This window comes from Callorhinus ursinus, unplaced genomic scaffold (genome assembly GCF_003265705.2).
Source record: "Callorhinus ursinus isolate GAN/ISIS: 27379988/994484 unplaced genomic scaffold, GSC_fseal_2.0 scaffold125, whole genome shotgun sequence".
NCBI classification, from domain to species: Eukaryota; Metazoa; Chordata; class Mammalia; order Carnivora; family Otariidae; genus Callorhinus; species Callorhinus ursinus.
This window is the reverse complement of record NW_027397187.1, coordinates 151,847-170,778: the sequence shown is the minus strand read 5'-3', so window position 1 is coordinate 170,778 and position 18,932 is coordinate 151,847. Positions and strand designations below refer to the sequence as shown.

At 52.4% G+C, this 18,932-nt stretch overlaps 1 protein-coding gene across 4 annotated transcripts in view; it reads left to right on the top strand.

Moving 5' to 3' along the window:
* Positions 1-12,017, top strand: part of EHMT1 (euchromatic histone lysine methyltransferase 1) — a 106,261-nt gene extending 94,244 nt beyond the window's left edge. For all 4 annotated transcript variants that reach the window (XM_025864925.2, XM_073890019.1, XM_025864924.2 and 1 more), the window contains 5 exons: positions 633-748; positions 1,930-2,016; positions 2,470-2,548; positions 10,362-10,537; positions 10,744-12,017. In XM_025864925.2, coding sequence (XP_025720710.1) covers positions 633-748; positions 1,930-2,016; positions 2,470-2,548; positions 10,362-10,537; positions 10,744-10,921 — 636 coding nt within the window. In that variant the 3' untranslated portion in view covers positions 10,922-12,017. The remainder of the gene's footprint in view (positions 1-632; positions 749-1,929; positions 2,017-2,469; positions 2,549-10,361; positions 10,538-10,743) is intronic.
* Positions 12,018-18,932: the final 6,915 nt, after the last annotated feature.

The window sequence follows — 18,932 nt, the reverse complement described above, 5'->3', positions numbered from 1 at the left end:
GGGCATGGCACGGGGGGGTGTTTGTGGCTGCCAAGCCAGAGGCTGTGGCCCTCACTCTGGTGCTGTGTGCTCTCTGTGAAGCATTGCTATGCTGAAGGTCAGGGGGAGCGAGCATTTTGAGAGAAGTTCTCACTGTACAGAGCAGCCTCTGAAGCCACGGGGACTTCAGACTCAGCTGCGAGGCCCTGCTTTGTCGCCCAATGGCTTTGCCGTGTCTGGGTGTAGGATGGGCAAGCAGGTGGCCGGGTCGCTGCCAGAGCTGTGGGCCTGCAGGCTGCAAGGCCGAGAGTGTGGCGCGGCGGTGAGCATGGGCAGTGGTCCGGGGGGCACTGACCCCTTGAAGGACGTGGAGAGGCCTGTGGGCCGGTGGCCTTGGCGAGGCTGGGAGAGTTCCAGGGAGAAGGAGGGAGGCCGACCAGGGCAGACGGATCCTGTAAACCTGTGTACGCTCCTGGTTTGATGCTTCCTGTCCAGAGCACGAATGGGTAACGGGACACTGGTGCCCCCAGTGTGAAGTTTGACCGGAAACCATCGTTTCTATACCCGTTTTAGTTAGTAAAACTGTGTTGGTGTCAGTTTATTTAGCGTGAATGGTGAGCCATGCTCGGTCCTGACTGCACGTCTGTCCCCAGGACGGCCGGCTGCTTCCGGAGTTCAACATGGCGGAGCCGCCCTTGATCTTTGAGTGCAACCATGCCTGTTCCTGCTGGAGAAGCTGCCGGAACCGAGTCGTGCAGAACGGCCTCAGGTGAGCATGGGCTACCAGCCCCTGCCTGAGGGTAGGGTTCTATGCCCTTCAGTGCAGGGTGATGCCAGGGGTCTCTGCTTTCAGAGTGTGAAAATGATCTCAGATTTGTTGGGAAGTTCGCTGTATTTACGTGTATTTCATACAGACAAGGGTGGGATGTGTTGCAGTGCACAAGTGTGTTTGCAGTAGAGACGCTGTCCTGTTTGAGCCCTTTGTCCCCTGGTGGTGTTACAAGCTTGTGTAAATAGCACAAGTCCTGCTTCTGAGCAGCTGGGATGTCAGTGAGGCCTGAGTTCATGGACTGGGCTGCCCTGGTTCATGGACTGGGCTGTCCATGAACCAGGGAGGCAAAGGCCAGGAAACAGGCTCTTCACGAACATTGCCTCTGCCTTCGAGTTAACACGTGCACGGCAGCTGTTTTAATACTCAAACCATTTCTGAAATATTCTGTGTTGTCTGAGTGTCTCTGCAACAACAGTGTGAACATGCTCTGGTATAAAATGTTTCAGACCGCGTAGACACCTTGGTCTTCAGTCACCTGGGGTGCTTGGTCTGGTGAGGTCTGGCCAGCACCCCTTTCACTGGCCTGGCTCAGACCCCTTCCTCCAGCGTCCCCTGGCCATGAACTTTTCCTCTTGTGCATGTGCTTGAGAATTAGAAGACCTCTTTGGGCCGTCTGAGTTATGAGGGGAAATTCACGCACAACATCAGTCTGGTTTCATGGTATTGAAGGGTTTCTCAGTATCAGCGGTCAGAGAGTGCTTCTGACCAGCCCACATGTCCCTTTCTCCTTGTTGGCAGGACATTCTCTGGGGGGAGGACAGACATGTCCGTCTCCCCCAGGGCCCCTGGACACACAAAGGGGCAGGTGGGCCCCCATGGCTCCGAGCTGGGGAGAGCTCCCCAACCTCTCTGAGGGGCCAGCAGAGTGTCAGCGCCTTGTGCTCTTCGTTGCCACCCGGGGGCTCGGCCAGACCTGTCCCCGTGTTACAGATGAAGACACAGGCAGTCGGACCAAATTCCGAGGCAGTCTCCCGCTCCCTGAGGGTGGGCTGTGGGCTTCATTGCACCGGAAGCGCTCTCGTGATAGGAAGGCAGTATCTTGCGCTCTGTTTGCTGCTGTGACTGGCGGTGTAATCCGTACGTGAGCTGAGCATCAGGGAACTTGGCCTGTCTTCCAGGGCAAGGCTGCAGCTCTACCGGACACAGAACATGGGCTGGGGCGTGCGGTCCCTGCAGGATATCCCCCTGGGCACCTTCGTCTGCGAGTAAGTGAGTGCGTGCCGGGGTCACCCCAGGGCTGCTGGCTACCCCTGCCATTTTGGGGACAACACAGCATCATAGGGTGAGGGGCTGCCAGGGCCCTGTCCATGCCTGGGACTCGTGGGTGCCCCTGAAAACCAAGTTCATGTTGTCTCCACACCTCTGCCCACCTCCCTGGCTTTCTGCCTGCACTTAGCCTTTCACCAGGTCATGACTCCTTTAGGATGGTACCATTCAGTGGTTTTCAGGGAGTGTCATTCTGGATCCCTGGTCAGAGAAGGGGTTTCTGTGTTATCATCTCTGGGACCTGAAGTTAAAATCCCAGCTCAGTCACAGGCATATTCTCCAGAACGTTTGGCCAGCTTCGGGGGGTGGTGTGGGCTTTGCCATGACTGCCCTGTGGTCAAGGGTGAGGGTCCTGCCGTCTGCTGTTCTCACCTGCACCTTGCCTCCCGCAGGTATGTCGGGGAGCTCATCTCTGACTCGGAAGCTGACGTTCGGGAAGAAGACTCTTACCTCTTTGATCTTGACAACAAGGTAACGCGTTTGGAGGGGTTGGGGCGTAGAGAGCTGGTTGCGGCCGTGCGGCGTGGGAGCGGTAAGGAGGCTCGCCCACAACGGCCCAGTGTCCTCGCCGGCCACACCGGCGTGCTTGTGTGCTCAGGGCTTGCAGGGCGCTTGCAGTTGGGCCACTTACCTGGGAGGTCCCAGGGCTCGTGCAGAGAGGAGCCTGCCTCGCTTGAGGACGTGAAGCCCGGACGCATCCTGCCAGCCCTCTGAACCCCCCAGCTGCTCATCCGGGGTTAGAGCCCACGGCCGTCAGAGGGGCCATGTGCGCGCGGTGATGAGCAAACGGGAGCCTCCTGTGTCCTAGCTGTCCTCCTGGTTGTGGGGACAGTGGGTGGGCCCTGGTCTTCACACCAGGACCCGGGTTTCCGGGGGACGTTTGGAAGCTGCCTCACGCCATCCTCACCCTAACCCTGGTGCCCGTGCTGCTCCTAGTTCATGACTCGCCTGGTGAAGAACATCCGGGAGCATGGTCAGGGTGGAAGTGGGGACCCAGGGCTCTCGTCTAACCACAGCCACCAGGGCCCGGAGTAGCTGCCCTTCTCGCCGTGCCCCCCCACCCCCCAGCCCTGCCCCTGCAGTTGGCTCTCAGAAAGCCACGTTCCAGGGGGAGAAACCTGTGTCCTGGGTGGTCGCAGTGCTCAGGGGCTGCTGCGCCCCTTCCCCCGGGTCCCCTCTGGACCGCCTGCCTGGTCTTCTGTCCGTTCATGTTTCTAGAGCTGTTTGCCTTTTATGGTTTGTGGCTGTCCTTTACAGGTTCTGGGGTAACTGCTCTTTCGTGACATTTGTGTCTTGCAGGTGTATTCCCTCTGTGGCTTATTGATGTTTTAATGAATGGAAGTTCTTATTTTTATTGTAGTCCAATTTTTCTGCCTCTTCCTCCATACTGTGGGTGTGGGTAACGTCCCAAGTGAAGCCAGGCTTTTTACAGCCAAGACTGTACAGAGGCACCTGTGGGGCGTCTGTAGAAGTTACACTCTCAGCCTCCGCCTGTAGGCGTTTGCTGCAGGGCCCGGCTTCCCCACGTCGCTGTGTGTGTGATTCAGGACCATTTGATGAGGGGGTCGTCCTCTTTCCCAGTGCCCTGCAGCATGGCTTCCGCCATAACGCAGGCGACGTGTGCGCCCAGGGCTCCCTCTGTCCCGCTGCTGACGCCATATTAATCACCCTAACCTTACGTCCTTTTACCTTGGGGTCTTTAGAGATGTCTTTCTCTTCTTGGTCTCTTTCAGTTTCTGTTTAAGTTGTACAACTTAGGGCAGCATTGAACCCATGAGCTAGGGCTCACTGGGGTTTCTGCCACCTGCTTTTCCAGGTGATGAACATGGTGGATCCCTCTACTTGTTTGTCATCTTCAGTTGCCCCCGCTAAGGTTCCGTGGTGCCCTATGTGCAATCCTGTAGATCTTCTGTTGGGTTTTTTTATCTGATACGTTTTTGATCATCTTACTTTTGGGGTCAATTTTATTGTAATTAATTGACGTTCAGTGAACTTTAAGCATGTGATTTTAGTTTTGACAAATGTGTGTATGGTCTAATCAGCACCAGGAGCAAGATTGGAGCACTTCCTCTGCCCCACGGTGCCCCCACCCTGGTTGGCCGTGGAGCCGCCATCTGTCTCCGCGGCTGGGTTTTTCCTGTAGGTGGGGCCAGAGCATGTACACCCCCTGTGTCTGGCTTTTTCGATCCACCGAGGTGGTGGCGGGTCCCTTGACCCACCAGTGGCCATGCTGCTTTGTGCTACTGCCTGGGGATGGACCTGGGTGTTCCCAGGTTTTGCTGTTAGGAGTAACCCTGCTATGAGCTTGTTTTTTGTGGGTGTGAGTTTTCGTGTCTCCTGGGTAGTTCCCGGCAGTGGGATTACTGCTGTTGGGTTAAAGTGTATATTTAATAACTTTAAAAGAAACAGCAGGCAGTTTCCCAAAGTGGTTATTACCGCTTTATGTTTCCTCCAGCAACAAATGAGAATTTCAGACACTCCCAATTTTAATGTGCACTTTCTTGATGATTTCTTTTTTAAAGAATTTATTTTTAAGTATTCTCTGTGACCCAACATGGGGCTCGAACTCACAACCCCGACATCAAGAGTCACATGCTCTTCCGACTAAGCCAGCCAGGCACCCCATTTTCTTGATGATTATCGGTGTGAGCATCTTTTCACGTGCTAGTTGGTCTCTTATATCTTCTTTTGTGCAGGAATTTTTAAAACTTACTGCCCATTATTTAATTGGGCTACTTACCTTCTTCCTGAGTTGTAAGGATTCTTTAGGTTTCCTGAGTCACGACCTGTGTCAGACATGGCTGTGTCTTTTTCTCCCAGCCTGTGCCTTGATTGTTCATTTTCTTAACAACGTCTTCTGTAGAACAGAAAATTTTTTTATCGTTTAGTGCTTTTTGTGTCCTAAGAATTCTTTGTCTCCCACAAGGTTGTGAAGATTTTCTCCTTTCTCTAGGATTTTCATATTTTTAGCTTTTAGATCCGCAATCCATCTTTTGTGTGTGTGGTTTGAGACAAGGCTCAAGATTCCTCTTTATCCACGTGAATGTACGGTGATTCCAGTATCGGCTGGACGTTGGCTGGAAAAGCCTCTGCTTGGACCGTCGAACGTAGGTCTGTGCCTGGACTGTGTTTAGTTCCTTTGATTTATTTGCTGACCCTCACACCGGTACTGCTGTCTCTTCACTACTGTTGACTCAGAGGGAATCTTGAAGCCAGGTATTGCCTTTTCAAAGGTCCTTGTATAGCTCTCTGGAGTACTCTGCATTTCCATATACATTTTAGAACCAGGGTGTTCATACAAAAAGAGGCTGCTGGGATTTGCCTGGGATTGTGTCCAATCTGTTGAACCACTTAGGGGCGTTGGCGTCTGAACAGCATTGAATCTTCTCCCGTTGGCTCGTGTCTGGGCATGGAGCCAGCCCGCCCTGGCAGACCCCAGCCCCTCATGGGGAAGCTGTCCCAGCAGGCCCCTCTCTCCTGCTGACAGTTGCCCGTGGCTGCCCGCCCCCCGACCCCTGGCCTTCCAGTCTTCCCTCAGTCCAACCCCGCCAGCCTGGGCCCTGCATGCCGCTCCCCACAGCCTGCTTCTGTGGCTTGTTCATTCTGGCACACGAAGGGCCACAAGTACACCAGAGCTTCCCAGGGTTTGCTCCAGCTCAGACTTTGTGCCCCCGTTGCATGGCCATGTCTGTGCCCACGGGGCCCATGTGCCCACTGCTCGCTCCCTCCCCACCCGCCGTTGAAGGCATCAGGAGACTTTCTGGCTCTACCTTCGGAATGTTTCCCGGATCTGACCACCTGTTGCCAAGCTGCCTGCCTTCTCTCTGGCCTGGACTGTCCTGGGCTCTGGGTCTGTGCTCAGACCCCAGGGTCTCCCTCTCCTTGCTGTTCTAGAACCTTCTGAATACCCACCTCCTTCCAGCCTCCTTTGCCTGAATCTGCCCTGATTAACCAGGGTGCCTGCGCACTCTTAGCATCTCAGAGTGGGGGAGTCTTGCAGGGGCACCCTTCCCACAGTGTTTTTGTCTTAGAACTAGGGACAGGTAGTTTCTTTATCAGAAAAACTTTAAAAAAGCAAGCAGCACGCACACCTGAAGAGAGACATTTTACAGACCCAAGGCATGTCATTCATCATGGGAAAGATACGATGTTCATGTGGACATGAACGAATGCTGGCCCCGCTGAGTGGTCTCAGGTCTGGAAGAGCTTCTTGCTCCAAAGATGGGCAACCCTCCTGTTTCTCTGTGTACCTGTGTCCCTTGCCCCCACAGAGTATCTACGCTGAGTGTGGGCAGATGAGCAAAAACTCGGGGTAAACCACAGAAAAACAGTTTTACTTAGAGACACCGTGCAAGAGGCTAAGGAAGGTACAGGTGATGTGTGGGGGGCTGTGGGGCCCAGGGGCCAGTGGGTTGAGGACTTACCTTGGTGCTCTCTGCCTCCAGGGTTGTGGAACCTGCCGCTTATACCCCCGGCATGGAGGGAGGGCTGTGCGTGTCCTGCAGGCTTTGGGTGATGCTGCTTTTGTTAGGGGTCACAGTTGGGCTGTGGCCTCCGCTGTGGTAGGGCCCACTCCTGGCACGAGGGCCTCTGCTGTCACGCGCTTCTCACCCTGAGGACGCCCTGCCCCTCCGTGTGCCCCTCACGCATCCTGCCCCGAGTCTGACCAGCCTGCCCCGCGCCCTCGCTAGGTGCCTGCCTCCTCACTTGTAGGCTGCCCTGTGGTCTCTCAGGTAGTTAGGAAAAGACAGTTCCTCCAAGATTTCTGTTTCTTGCCTTTGTGGACAGTTTCCTATTTATGTCATGACAGCCCTAACAGGAAGTAGAGAAAGCCCGTGTGGTCGAGAGCCGTACGCACACCACCCCTTAGATCTCACTTTGTTTCATCCATTGTGTCGGCGATATGGCGTCAGTCGCAGATGTGCCGTTTTGCTCCTGAGAAGCTCAGCATGTGCGCCTGCAGGGGTGTCACTGTCACGCCTCACAAGACTGACCGTTTCCCCAGGGTGTGCGCCACTGGCTTGCCCCCACCCTCCTGGTGTCCTGTCTGTTTTTTCTCACAGAGGGCAGCCACCCGACCCTTGCGCTGTCCCCCAGGAAGCTGCGTTTGTGTGTGTGCCTGTGGGGGGGCTGCGTCCCTGTTCTCCGTCTTCTGGTGTTTTCTGCAGACGGGGTGAGGGTAGAGGCATCCCCAGAGGACCTGCAGGGTCTGCTTCTCCCAGGTCCGGAGTAGGTGAGCCTCAGCTGCCCGCCCTTCTGATGCCTGGGCCCTCCCTGAGGGGCGTTCCACTTTCACGTTTCATAACAGATTCTTCTTTTGGAAAGAAAAATCTTCCCCACCCGGACCTGGGCTTTCTGGTAACCCCTCAGGGACAGGCAAGACCAACACACGTTCTTGCCACTGAGGAAGGGTTGGAGCAGAAGTGACTGGTAAAGGGATTTGGGCCTTGTTTTCCTTTCTCTTTGACGTGTTGTTACAGCTCCTGATTTTTTTGTACTGAGTGTTCTGACCAATTGTCGTCAGCTTGTGCCCAGTGGAGCCTGTTTGCACTGGCCTCGCCTCCCTTGGCTTTGTTGTGTCTGGTTCCCCACATTCGGCCTCAGACTTCTCTAAGCTGCCCCGGGTCCTTGCAGTAGAGGAGATTTTTGGATACCGAGTCAGGACACCAGGGTGCTGGCTACCCTCAGGATGTCATTGACTCTGGACTAATTTTGCTTTCACGCTTGCATCCCGCCCGTAAAGGTGCTGGTTCCCAGTGGTGTCTGCGGTTTTGGAGGGGCGTCGCACCCCAAGAGTGTGCATGCCAGGTCTTTGCTTAGAATGTGCCCACCCAGGACGCCGAGCACCAGCCGTGCAGCACTTGGCGCAGCGTTTCTCTGTGTGGGTGGGCTCCTGTTTAGGTGTGTTTATTTGTCTTAGTTCATTTTAAATTCTAGAATTTTAGGGCTGCCCAACTGGCTCAGTTGGTGGAGCATGAGGGTCTTGATCTTGAGGTTGTGAGTTCGAGCCCCATGTTGGTGGTAGAAAGTATTTTAAAACAAATAATAAATTCTAGAATTTTAAATACTATTTTTTAGTTATGTAAAATATTTACATGTTTTAAAATAGACAGTACCCGAAAAGGTTATATTCAGAAAGTCTTGCGTGTTTTGTGTTACCCCACAGGTAACCCTTTGTAGAAACACAGAGTGTCCGTGTGTGTTTCTTAGTTCCTCGCCCTTCTTACAGAAAAGGTGGTTACCCCCCCCACTTTCTGAGGCGCTCCCCGTGGCTCAGGGGTCACATATTAGGAGTATGTGCATGTCATTCTCATTGTTGTGGGCATGTTCAGGTTGATTTCAGCCTTTGCTGTGACTTGCAGTGGCATCTCCAGGACCCATCCTGCACACGAGGCACCACTTTGTGGGGCACTCGCCCTCGCTCAGGTCCCTGAGGCTGTGCCCAGCCGTCCCATGCTGGCTTTGACAGCCCGGGGGGGCAGTGGGGTGGGAGCTTGGACTGAGGATTTCCATTTGATTCTTTCTTGTTGTTTCTATGTCTCTGAGATATTCACTCACGGAGAGACGTGCTCTGTCTTACATTGTCGGGGACCGCCTGACGGGGGCTGCAATGTCCTTGTCTGTCAGCGCAGCATCTGGGTCGCCTCAGGGCTGAACTCTGTTGATTTTCTTTTCTCTTTAGAATGTGTCTGTCTCCTTGGTTCTTTGCCTTTGTCCGTGTTGATGTGTCGGCAGCTCCAGTGTGCCTCTGACGTGTGTCGTTTGCTTTGTTTGACTGGCTGGCTGGGCTTGAGTGTGGGTTCTGCCTCTGTCAAGGTGGCGGCGTCCACCTGCCTCCCCTGGCATCCCCGGCGTCCATCCTGGCATCCGTCCTGACTTGGGCTCAGGCAGGGACTTGTGCACAGAACAGTCTGAGCCCCACTGTGCCCTGCAGTCATGGGTTCTAGTTACTCACTCTTGATTCTGCACGAGGGTCTTCCCTGTGGGCTCCGCACGTCCAGGCTGCGTGCCCTCCAGTGCTGGTCACAGTTTCTCGGGCTGTTTACAGGAGGGGAGCTGCTTCCTGCAGGGTGGGGCCACCTGCACATTTAGTCCCTAACATCTAGAGGCAGAGGCCAAAATCTGTGCCACGTGAGTCATTTTGGAGCTTGGCGTGTCTTTGGGATCTGCCAAGAGGCGGGATTGCCGGATCAGGGGCACATACGCCTTTGGTTTTGTGGGAAAGTTGTCAGAGACCACCCGTCTTTGTCACCATTTTGTCTTCGCTTGACCACTGAGGATCCTTTGGCTTCTGGTAAATGCTTTGCCCGCCACAGGACACACACCTGGAAGGCCCCCTTCTCCTCCTTGTATATCTGGTCTTCCTCCCAGACTTGGCGCTCGGTTCCTGTGGCTGTGTAATAAGTTCCCACAAACATAGCCGTGTGAGAAGATCCCTGCTCACTGGCTGTCCACTGTGAGGGGCAGACATGGTGTGAGCAGGCTCTCTGCTCAGGGCCCCAGGGGCGGGCAGGAGGGGTTGCTCTGGGGAGAAGTGCCTGCAGCCTGTTGAGGGGCTGTAGGACTCGGTTCCTTGCGTCCCAGGGCAGATGCCCGCTACTTCGATGGCTGTCCCAGGCTATGCACATTCCTCACCATGTGGCCCCTCTGACTTCAGGCCCTAGTGCTCTGGGTCTTTCCAGAGAAGACTCTGCTACTTAAAGGGTTCCTGTGGTGAGGTCAGGCCCCCAGGCCAAACCACCCTTTCTCCCTGTCAGCTCAGTGTCCCTGCTGCTGCGCTGCGTATCGTAATCCCGGGAGCAGTGCTGAGGCAGGGTCCTGGGACTCCCTAGGCACTGGCTCCTCTCTGTGCCACTGGGTTAGCAGGACATGGCGGTGTTCCTGTTTTGTGGTTGTAACAACCTCTCAGGAGCCACCTGGCAGCCCTTGGCCCGAGTGCTGCTTCCGTCCCTCTGTGCCACCTGCCCACACACTCCATGTCTCCCAGCCACTCCTTGGGATCTGCTGCTCCTCCATCACCAAGTCCCCGAGGAGCTACCCCCCACTGCACGCTGGCTTCCTGCCCCGCCCCATGGTCCCTGCAGCCCTGCTACCTTCCTCCTGCTCCTGGTGGCGTCCGAGCATCAGATGGCCCGTGTCTGGCTCATGCAGCCAGACTAGTGGTGTGGAGTGGGCAGGCTCCCCGCAGCACTGAGGCCTGTCGTGCCCCTGCTCTGGGGTCGTGTTTCTGCCTGAGGTCTACAGACGCCTGCTCGAGCTCCCTGCTCTCCTTCCCGCCCGCTAGGATGGCGAGGTATACTGCATCGATGCTCGGTTCTACGGGAACGTCAGCCGCTTCATCAACCACCACTGCGAGCCCAACCTGGTGCCCGTGCGCGTGTTCATGTCACACCAGGACCTGCGGTTTCCCAGGATTGCCTTCTTCAGCACCCGCCTGATTGAGGCTGGGGAGCAGCTGGGGTAGGCGCCGCGGTCCCCAGGGGCTGGCTGGGTTTGGGGACCTTCTGGGATGCGGACACGTGCTGCTCAACACAGGCTTATCCTCAGTGGTTCTCTATGTTTCCACAGCTCTGAGCTGGGACGGATGGCTCTGCTCAGGCTGGGTCCACCCTGCTCCCAGGCGGTGTGGGGCCTGGATGCCGCCCTCAGCTCTACTCTCTCCCTAGGTTTGACTATGGGGAGCGCTTCTGGGACATCAAAGGCAAGCTGTTCAGCTGCCGGTGTGGCTCCCCCAAGTGCCGGCACTCCAGCACGGCCCTGGCGCAGCGGCAGGCCAGCGCCACCCAGGAGGGCCAGGAGAATGGCCTGCCTGACACCAGCTCCTTCACCGCCGACCCCCTATGAGTGGCAGCCGGCCTGGGGCACCGAGCGTCGGTGCTGTTCACACTGCGGTTGGAGAGGAAGGAGAAGCGGATGCCTGAAGGCCCCGACCTGGGGCTGCAGGGACGTGGGCCGCAGCTGCGAGGCCCCGGCGTGGTGGCCCGTGGGCTGGGGGCGGGCGCTTTGGAACACTCTGGGATTCCGCGCTGGCGTGACCTTGTGAGTTTCTGATGATGGTTTTGTCGTTTCCACGTTTCTCATTCCCCGTCTGCTCCCCTGGTTCCCGTTCCACTGTGGGGCTTGTTGGTGAAGTCCTGTGGGCCCAGGCTCCCCGCGTGGCACCCACCGAAGACACAGTCACCCGCAAGCTGCTCCGTTAGACCTGCCTGCCCGAGGCCTGCGTGGCAGGTGCCAGTTCCTGGGCACTGCGCAGACAGACGCTGTCCCCACCTCGACCTAGGAGAGGTCAGGGCCGAGCCGTCCCTAACTTTGGAGAAAATGTGGGTTTGCTTTTTAAAGAAGTCCTATATCTAGTCCTATATATCAGACCTCTAATGCATTTCTTTCCAAGGAAGCGGTTTGTTGGGTGCAGGAGGGCCACGGCCCACGGAGGACCCCGCACCAGCCCTGCCAGCTCAGCGACGCTGGCACCTTCTGTTGATTTTTAAACCACATGCTATGATGATGAATAAACTGATTTATTTTCTACCATTATTGAACATTAGGACAAATAAAAAACACAAAACACAGACAACGGTGCTGATTCTGGTGTGGTTTCTACTCACCATGTGAAAATAAACTATCAACTGTATAAAGAGAACAAAGTGATTTTAGAATAAAATGCAGGAAAAAACTTTTTTTAAAATGTTAGTCTTGTCGTGGAATAAATTTGCCATCACCTTTTGTGTGACGGCTGCCAGGTCATATACTTTTTTAAATACTGTAACTAGTGCAGTAGCAGTGGGGTTTTGTGCGGCTCTTCTAAAACATTCATGATGCAGTCATGTTTATTTTTTTCTGTTAAAATGTTTTTGACAGTTTTAAGAGCAGTCTTTTGGCTCAGACCATTTCTTGTTCTGTTTTCAATGAAATCAATAAAAAAAAAAAGTACTTTAAATGAGGTTTTTATTATGGTATCATGTTTCAACTGGTTTCTGCAGAACACCTGTGCTGCCTGTGAGGGTGCTCACGGGCTCACACGCAGCCTGGGGACCAGTGGGCTGGGTCCAGTCCTGCGCTGGGGCCTGAACCAGGGAACTGGGAAGCACACGCCTTCTTTGCACTGCAGCTTGTCCCTGCAGAGGACACCACCTGCACCCACCCACCAAGGCAGACACGTGGAGTCTGTGCACGTCGCTTTGTGTGTGCATGCGTGTTGCGTGTGTGTGTTTGTGTGTGTCTTTGTACGACCAGCACCAGGCACTGAGGCCCAGGTATCGTTCTGGAGGCTGCTGGGGCAGTGCCAGGTAGGTCCCCAGAATCCTGAATCAGATCTGCTTTTGAAGGTGATGAGGCTGGGGGGCTTTTTTCCTGTGGCCCCCACCCCTCAGCAGGAAACCCCTAGTTCCAAACCCACTGCCTCTGTGTTCTGTGCCGGGCTGGCCTCCCTCACCGGGGCACTGTAAACCCTAGAAAAAACAGCTGAGTGCTTGGTTTTATCTACAAAGAAGTCACTCAGTCAGACATTGTCAGACATTTATCTGGACAGTAACAGCTCCTCTGCACTTCGCAAATAGTCCAGGCAGGGTGCCTTCCCTTTCGGCCCTTGAGAAGGTGACTCAGGCCTGGGTGTGCATGAGCGTCTGTGACCAAGTGGGAAAGAGGCAGGGCTGATCCTACAGAAAAGGGTGACACGCCTTCCTCCAGGAGGGCTCTGGCGTGGCTCCCCAGGCCTGTCATCTTTCTCCTCTGGGTAGTGCCTTAGAGTGGGGGCTGTGCTAGGGCAGTGGGCCCACAGGATGCCTCGTCCCAGAGGCAGTGGGTAGGGTGGCAGGGGGTCCACCTGGAGCTTGGATTTCAGGCCTTGCGGACCCCACCAGCCCTGTGTGGCCCTGCCCCCAGCACCCCCCGCCTTGGGTTCTGAGCTCGTTACCTTGCAGGCAACTAATCCTGTGCACTGGGTCAGATGCTAGGTGTACAAACAGCTATCTGTTGAATCAGGACCCAGTCTGGTCGAAAACTTTTGGCCTGGGGGGTAAGTGGACCCCGCCGCCCCCAATGGACCCCATCACAGCAAGTTGTGGGCGCCTAAAACAAGCCCCCACAGGGTTTGGCTTTGAGGAGCCTGATATTCGTGTCCGGGGCTGCTGTGTCACCAGGTCCTGGAGAGCTCCATGGGGACCACCTCAGCTCCAGCTGTTGATGTCCCTAAACCCACCCTGTGGCTAGTGCTCGGGGTTGGGGGTGGGGGAGAGGGGTCTCTGCTCTAGCAGGAAGCAAACTGCAGGTAGCGGTTTGGGCCTCTGGCTTGGAGGTGAGGTGGGGTGATGAGAGGCCCTCTCTGACTGAGGCCTCCAGCGGGGCAGCTAAGCTAGAATGTGAGCAGAGTCACCCCGGCTGCACCTCTGCACACAGAACACATGGGAACTGGAGAGAAACCAGGAAACCCACCAGTAGTGCCCCTTCATGGCCTCCCTTCGTCTGTGTGGACGTTTGTCCTGTCTGTGACCCCTCGAGTGGCTGCAGTGGATGTTGACTGACATTGCGCTGGGAGGAAGAGCTCCATGCGCCACCCTTGTGTGGTGGTTCTCTTAGAGAAGGGGTCAGAGGGCATTCCACAGCATACGTTCTGGAAGCAGTCCCCCAAAACCCACCCATAAAACGTACGCCAGCCTTTGTCTCCACCAACAGGGTACGTTTCCCACACCTCACACACCCCGTTGTCATGCTGCCACTCCTTCCAATCAACCAGAGCAAAACGATACCTCAGTGCCTTACAGTTTACTCTCTGGTTGTTGATCAACCTGTCTCTGTATGTGTTGCAGGTCGGCCTTTCCTCTAATGTGAAGTTTTGCAAAATTTCATTGTGGTGTTCATGTTTCCCTTAATTAATTTGTATGAACTCTTTATATATTCTTTGCTTTGTACCCCCACTGAATTTAAGCTTTTTATGTGGTAAAATCGACTGTGACTTCTGATTATGCACTATATTTAGAAAAACCTTCTCTGCTTCCAAATTATAAAAATACTCTCCAGCAGTTTTTCCGATACTTTATTTTTCAGTTTAGCTCTTAAATCTAGGTGGGATTCATTTTGTGTAGGGCGTGAAATAACTATAAATTTAATATTTAAAAAATTGAGGTATTACAGTTTACATATGGAGAAATGCATGGATTTTATGTGTATGACTCAGTAAGTTTTGACAGATTTCCCTTTGCCCATGTAACCCAACCCTTACCAGAGAATAGGGCATTCCCATCTATCACCCGGGAAGTTTCTTTCTGTTCTTCCCGGCTGGTTCCTGTCTCTGAGAGGCCTCTCCTGTTCAGGTTTCTTTCACCCTAGGTTTGTTTTTTCCTTTTGTGGAACTTCATATAAACAGAACCATGCTGTAGATTACTCTGTCCTAGCTTCTCTTGCTCAGTTTTTTGTTTTGTTTTGTTTGTTTGGTTTTTTTTTTTTGGCTCTCGCATTGGTTTTTGTCGAAGCGAATTCCGTAGTAAGGATTTGCCAGATTTGTTTACCCATCCCCCATTGCACGAACATTTGTGTCTCTAGTCTGGGGCTGTTATCAGTAAGGCACCTGTGAACATTCTGGTATAGTCTGTTCGCACATGTGAATTTGTTTGTCCGGGGAATAATCCCTGGGTGTGGGTTCCACTGGGGCTGTGCCGGTCCACACCAGTCATGTGTGAGACAGCTCTGCTTGTGTCCCTGCTAGTATTAAGTGCTTCCCATCTTTAATTTTGCCTACTCTGGTGGGTGTGTAGTGGCATCGTGGTTTTTATTTGCATTCCCGATGGCTAATAATGAGCACCTTTTCAGACACTTCTTGTCCGTGTGTAGATCTTCGTTTGCAAAGTATTTGGCCTTTTGTGTATTTTTTAATTGTACTATTTTTCCATTACAGAGCATAGGAGTTCTTTATGTGTTGTACGTACAAGTCCTTGTCAGAAGTATTTAAATGTTTTCTCTCAGTCTGTTACTTTGTGTTCATTTTCTTAAGAGCAGAAGTTTATAATTTTGGGCAAGTCCAATGTCTCTTCTGGGTGGGGGGAGAGGTATTTTCTCTGTCCCACTCCAAGGTTGGGAAGATCATCTGCCATTTTCTTCTAAAGCATTATACTTCCAGATTTTATACGTTGGTGTATGATCCATTTTCAATTAATGCTTGAGTAAAGAGGGCATGTCCAATGTGGGCATTCAGTTGTTCTGTACTGCATTTTTTAAAAAGATTTGAAGAGTCTCCCATTGAAATGCTTTGGCTCCTTTGTAGAACATTAATTGATATGTGCATGTGGACTCCATTTATGATTATTTGCCTATCTTTATGTTTTTATTACTGTAGCTTCATTTTGAGTATCAAAATCACATGTGGTATAAATACTCCAAATTGTTCTTATTCTTAAAGATGATTCTTTAACTATTTTAGCTATCCTAGGACCTTTGAATTCGTTTTTAAAGATTTTTTATTTATTCGTTTGAGAGAACAAGCAGGAGCATGAGCAGGGGGAGGGGCAGAGGCGGAGGGGAAGCCGACTCTCCGCCGAGCAGGGAGCCCGCCTTGGGGCTCGATCCCAGGACCTCGGGACCATGACCTGAGCTGAAGGCAGACGCTTCACTGACTGAGCCACCCAGGCGCCCTGGGCCTTGGTATTTTTATGTAAGTTTTAGAAAGAGCATATAAATGCCTAACAACAACAAAAAGATGGCTTTTTTAAACTTTTAAAATCAACTTTGTTGAGATATAATTCACATATCATAAAATGCACTCATTATAAGGGTTCCATGAATTTTGACGAACGTAAGTACCCCTATGACTACCAGCACCACAATCAGGATGTAGAGAACACCTGCACCGCCCCCCAGAGCTTCTCAGTGTGCCTCTTTGAAGTCACCCTGCCCCAGGGGAGCTGATCTGCCCTTGTCAATACAGATGAACAGTTCCCGTTCTGGAATTTTCTATAATTGGAACCATACAGCATGCACTTCCTTATCTCACAATTTAAAAATAGATGTTAAGCCAAAGATGCCAGGTAGAATCTCACACTTTCAGGAGAGCTGCAGGGCAGGGCCAAGCCTTGCTTCTCTGAACCATTCGAGGGTAGGCAGCTTGATGCTCCGTCATCCCTCCACGGACGTCCTCCTGTGTGACCAACACCAGGACGGTGCTGCTCTGCTCCCGTAGACCCCATGCGGCGTTTGCCTTCATCCAGCCCCACTCGCCGAAGCACGTGGGTCCAGCTCGGCACCCTGTTGCATTTAGTGGTCCTGTGTCTTCGATCATCTTCAGTCCGGAGCAGTTGTGTCTCCTTGGTTTTCACTTCTGAAGACTACAGGTCAGTTTGCTTGTAGAATGCCCTCTCTTTGGATTTGTCCGTGTCCTCTGGGTTAGATGTAGGTTGTGCATCTTTGACAGGAACGCCACGGAAGGGGTACCGTGTTCCCAGTGCATCCCGTCAGGTGGCCTGCGAATCGGATTTGGTCCACGTACTGACAAGGCGACCTTTAATTATTTGATCACGATGGTGTCTGTAAGCCTCTCCCACTGCAGTCTCCACTTTCCCGTTGAAATTCATGAATATTCTGTGGAAAAGCCCTTGGAGACTATGTGAAGATCCCATCCTTCACCACACTTTGAACTTACTTGTAGGCATATGGACTCACAATTTCCTATTTGATTCAGTGGGTTGTAATCTTACTATTATTGGTGTGGGTGCCGAAAATGTCAAAAATTGGACGTGGTGGGCACTCTTTCAAGGTTGCCTCGGTCTCCTGTTGACATGTGCTGTCCTTCATGAGCACGTCTTACTTTATGGCACGTCAGAATGTCCCAGGTTCGTTCTCTGCCTCCAACCTGGTAGCAGCCCATTTTCCAAAATTTAAATTGACCAGTTTTGCTACTTGTTTTCTCTTTATCTCATCTGTTCTTGGTTCCTTTGTTTCTTTTTTTCTGCTTTCTTTCCTATTAAGTATACTTTCATAATCCATTCTGTCTCCTCAACTGGCTTATTAGCTGTACCCTTTGTTTGTTGTTTAGAGATTGCTCCAGGGTTTACAATACGAATATGCATCTTCCATTCAGCACAGTCCACCTTCATATAATATTACATTGTACCCTGTTGTGTATATAATATCTTACATCTCACATGAGAACTTCACAGCAGGATAATTCCACTCCCCCAAACCTTTGTGATATTGTCATACATTTTACTCCCTACAGTTTATACCCCAAGACATTGTTACTACTTTTGCTTTAATTAGCCATTTATTAATATTTTAATTTGTGGTTCGTCTACTCATTTTTTCACCGGTTCCTTTTTTTTTTCTTTCTTTCTTGTAATGGTTTTTATTAAAACACTCAAGCATGCTTGTTTGATTGTACTTGGCTTTATTATGCTTTGCAGACACTGTGTGTTTTATGGATCGAAGGTCTGTGGTGACCCTGCTTCAGCAGGTCTGTCAGGACCCTTTTTCCAGCAGCATCTGCTCACTTCTTGCCTCTCTGTCACATTTTGGTAATTCTTGCAATATTTCAAAATTTTTCATTATAATTATATTTGGTGTGGTGATCTGTGACCACTGACCTTTGATGTTACTACTGCACTTGGGGCGCGTGACCCACGCCGTGTGAGATGGTGAACTTACGGCAAGTGTTGTGTGTTCTGACTGCTCTGTCGCACAGCTGGTCCCCGTCTCTCTCCCTTCCTCAGACCACCCTGTTCCCTGAGACACAACAGTACTGAAATTGGGCCAGTCAGTAACCCCACAATGGCCTCTCAGTGCTCAAGTGGAAGGAAGAGTTGCACGGCCCTCACTTTAAATCAGAAGCTAGGAAGAATTCAGCTGAGTGAGGAAGTCCTGTCAAAAGCCAGGCCTCTTGCACCAAACAGTAGCCACGTCGTGAATGCAAAGGCAGCGTTGTTAAAGGACATCACAGGTACCGTTCCAGTGAGCACACGGTGATAAGAAAGCGAAACAGCCTCCCTGCTGACGTGGAGAAAGTGTTAGTTGTCTGGATGGAGGATCGACCAGCACAGCCTCACCCAGACAAGGCCCTGACTCTTCCGTCTGCGCAGCCTGAGGAGGTGAGGAGGCTGCAGAAGATAAGTTCTGAAGTCAGCAAAGGTGGATTCCTGACGTTTAAGGAGAGACGCCGCCTCCATGACATAAGAGGGCAGGTGGAAGCAGCTGGTTCCCCACGAGATGTGGTCGAGATCATTCATGAAGACGGCGACACTAAACAGATTTTCAGTGTTGACAGAACAGCCTCTGTTGGAAGAAGATGCCATCTAGGACTGTCAGCAAGAGAGAAGTCAGTGCCTGGCTCCAGAGCTTCAGGGGACAGGCTGAGTCTCTTGTCAGCGGGTAAAGTGCCTGGTGGCTTGCAGTTGGAGCTGGTGCTCATTGACCTTTCTGAAAATCCCTGGGCCCTTGAGAATCGTGCTCCATCTCTGCCTGTGGTCTATCAGCAGGACAACAAGGCCTGGATGACAGCACGCCTGTTGACAACATGGTTTGCTGAACACTGGAAGCCCACTGTTGAGACCTCCTGCTCAGGAAAAAGGATCCCTTTCAAAATAGTCCTGCTCAGTGACTGTCCCTGGTCCCCAAGAGCTCTGATGGAGGCGCACAATGAGATGAATGCTGTTTTCGTGCCTCTGCTAACATAGCCTCCATCTGCAGCCCATGGGTCAAGGAGACCTTCCCACTTCCGAGTCTTAGAGTTTAAGAACTACATTGCGTAAGGCCACAGTGATTCCTCTGTTGGATCTGGGCAGAGGAAATTGAAAACCTTCTGGAAAGCATTCATCATTCTAGATGCCATTAAAAACCCTCCGAATTCATGGGAAGAGGCCAAAATACCATGATAAAC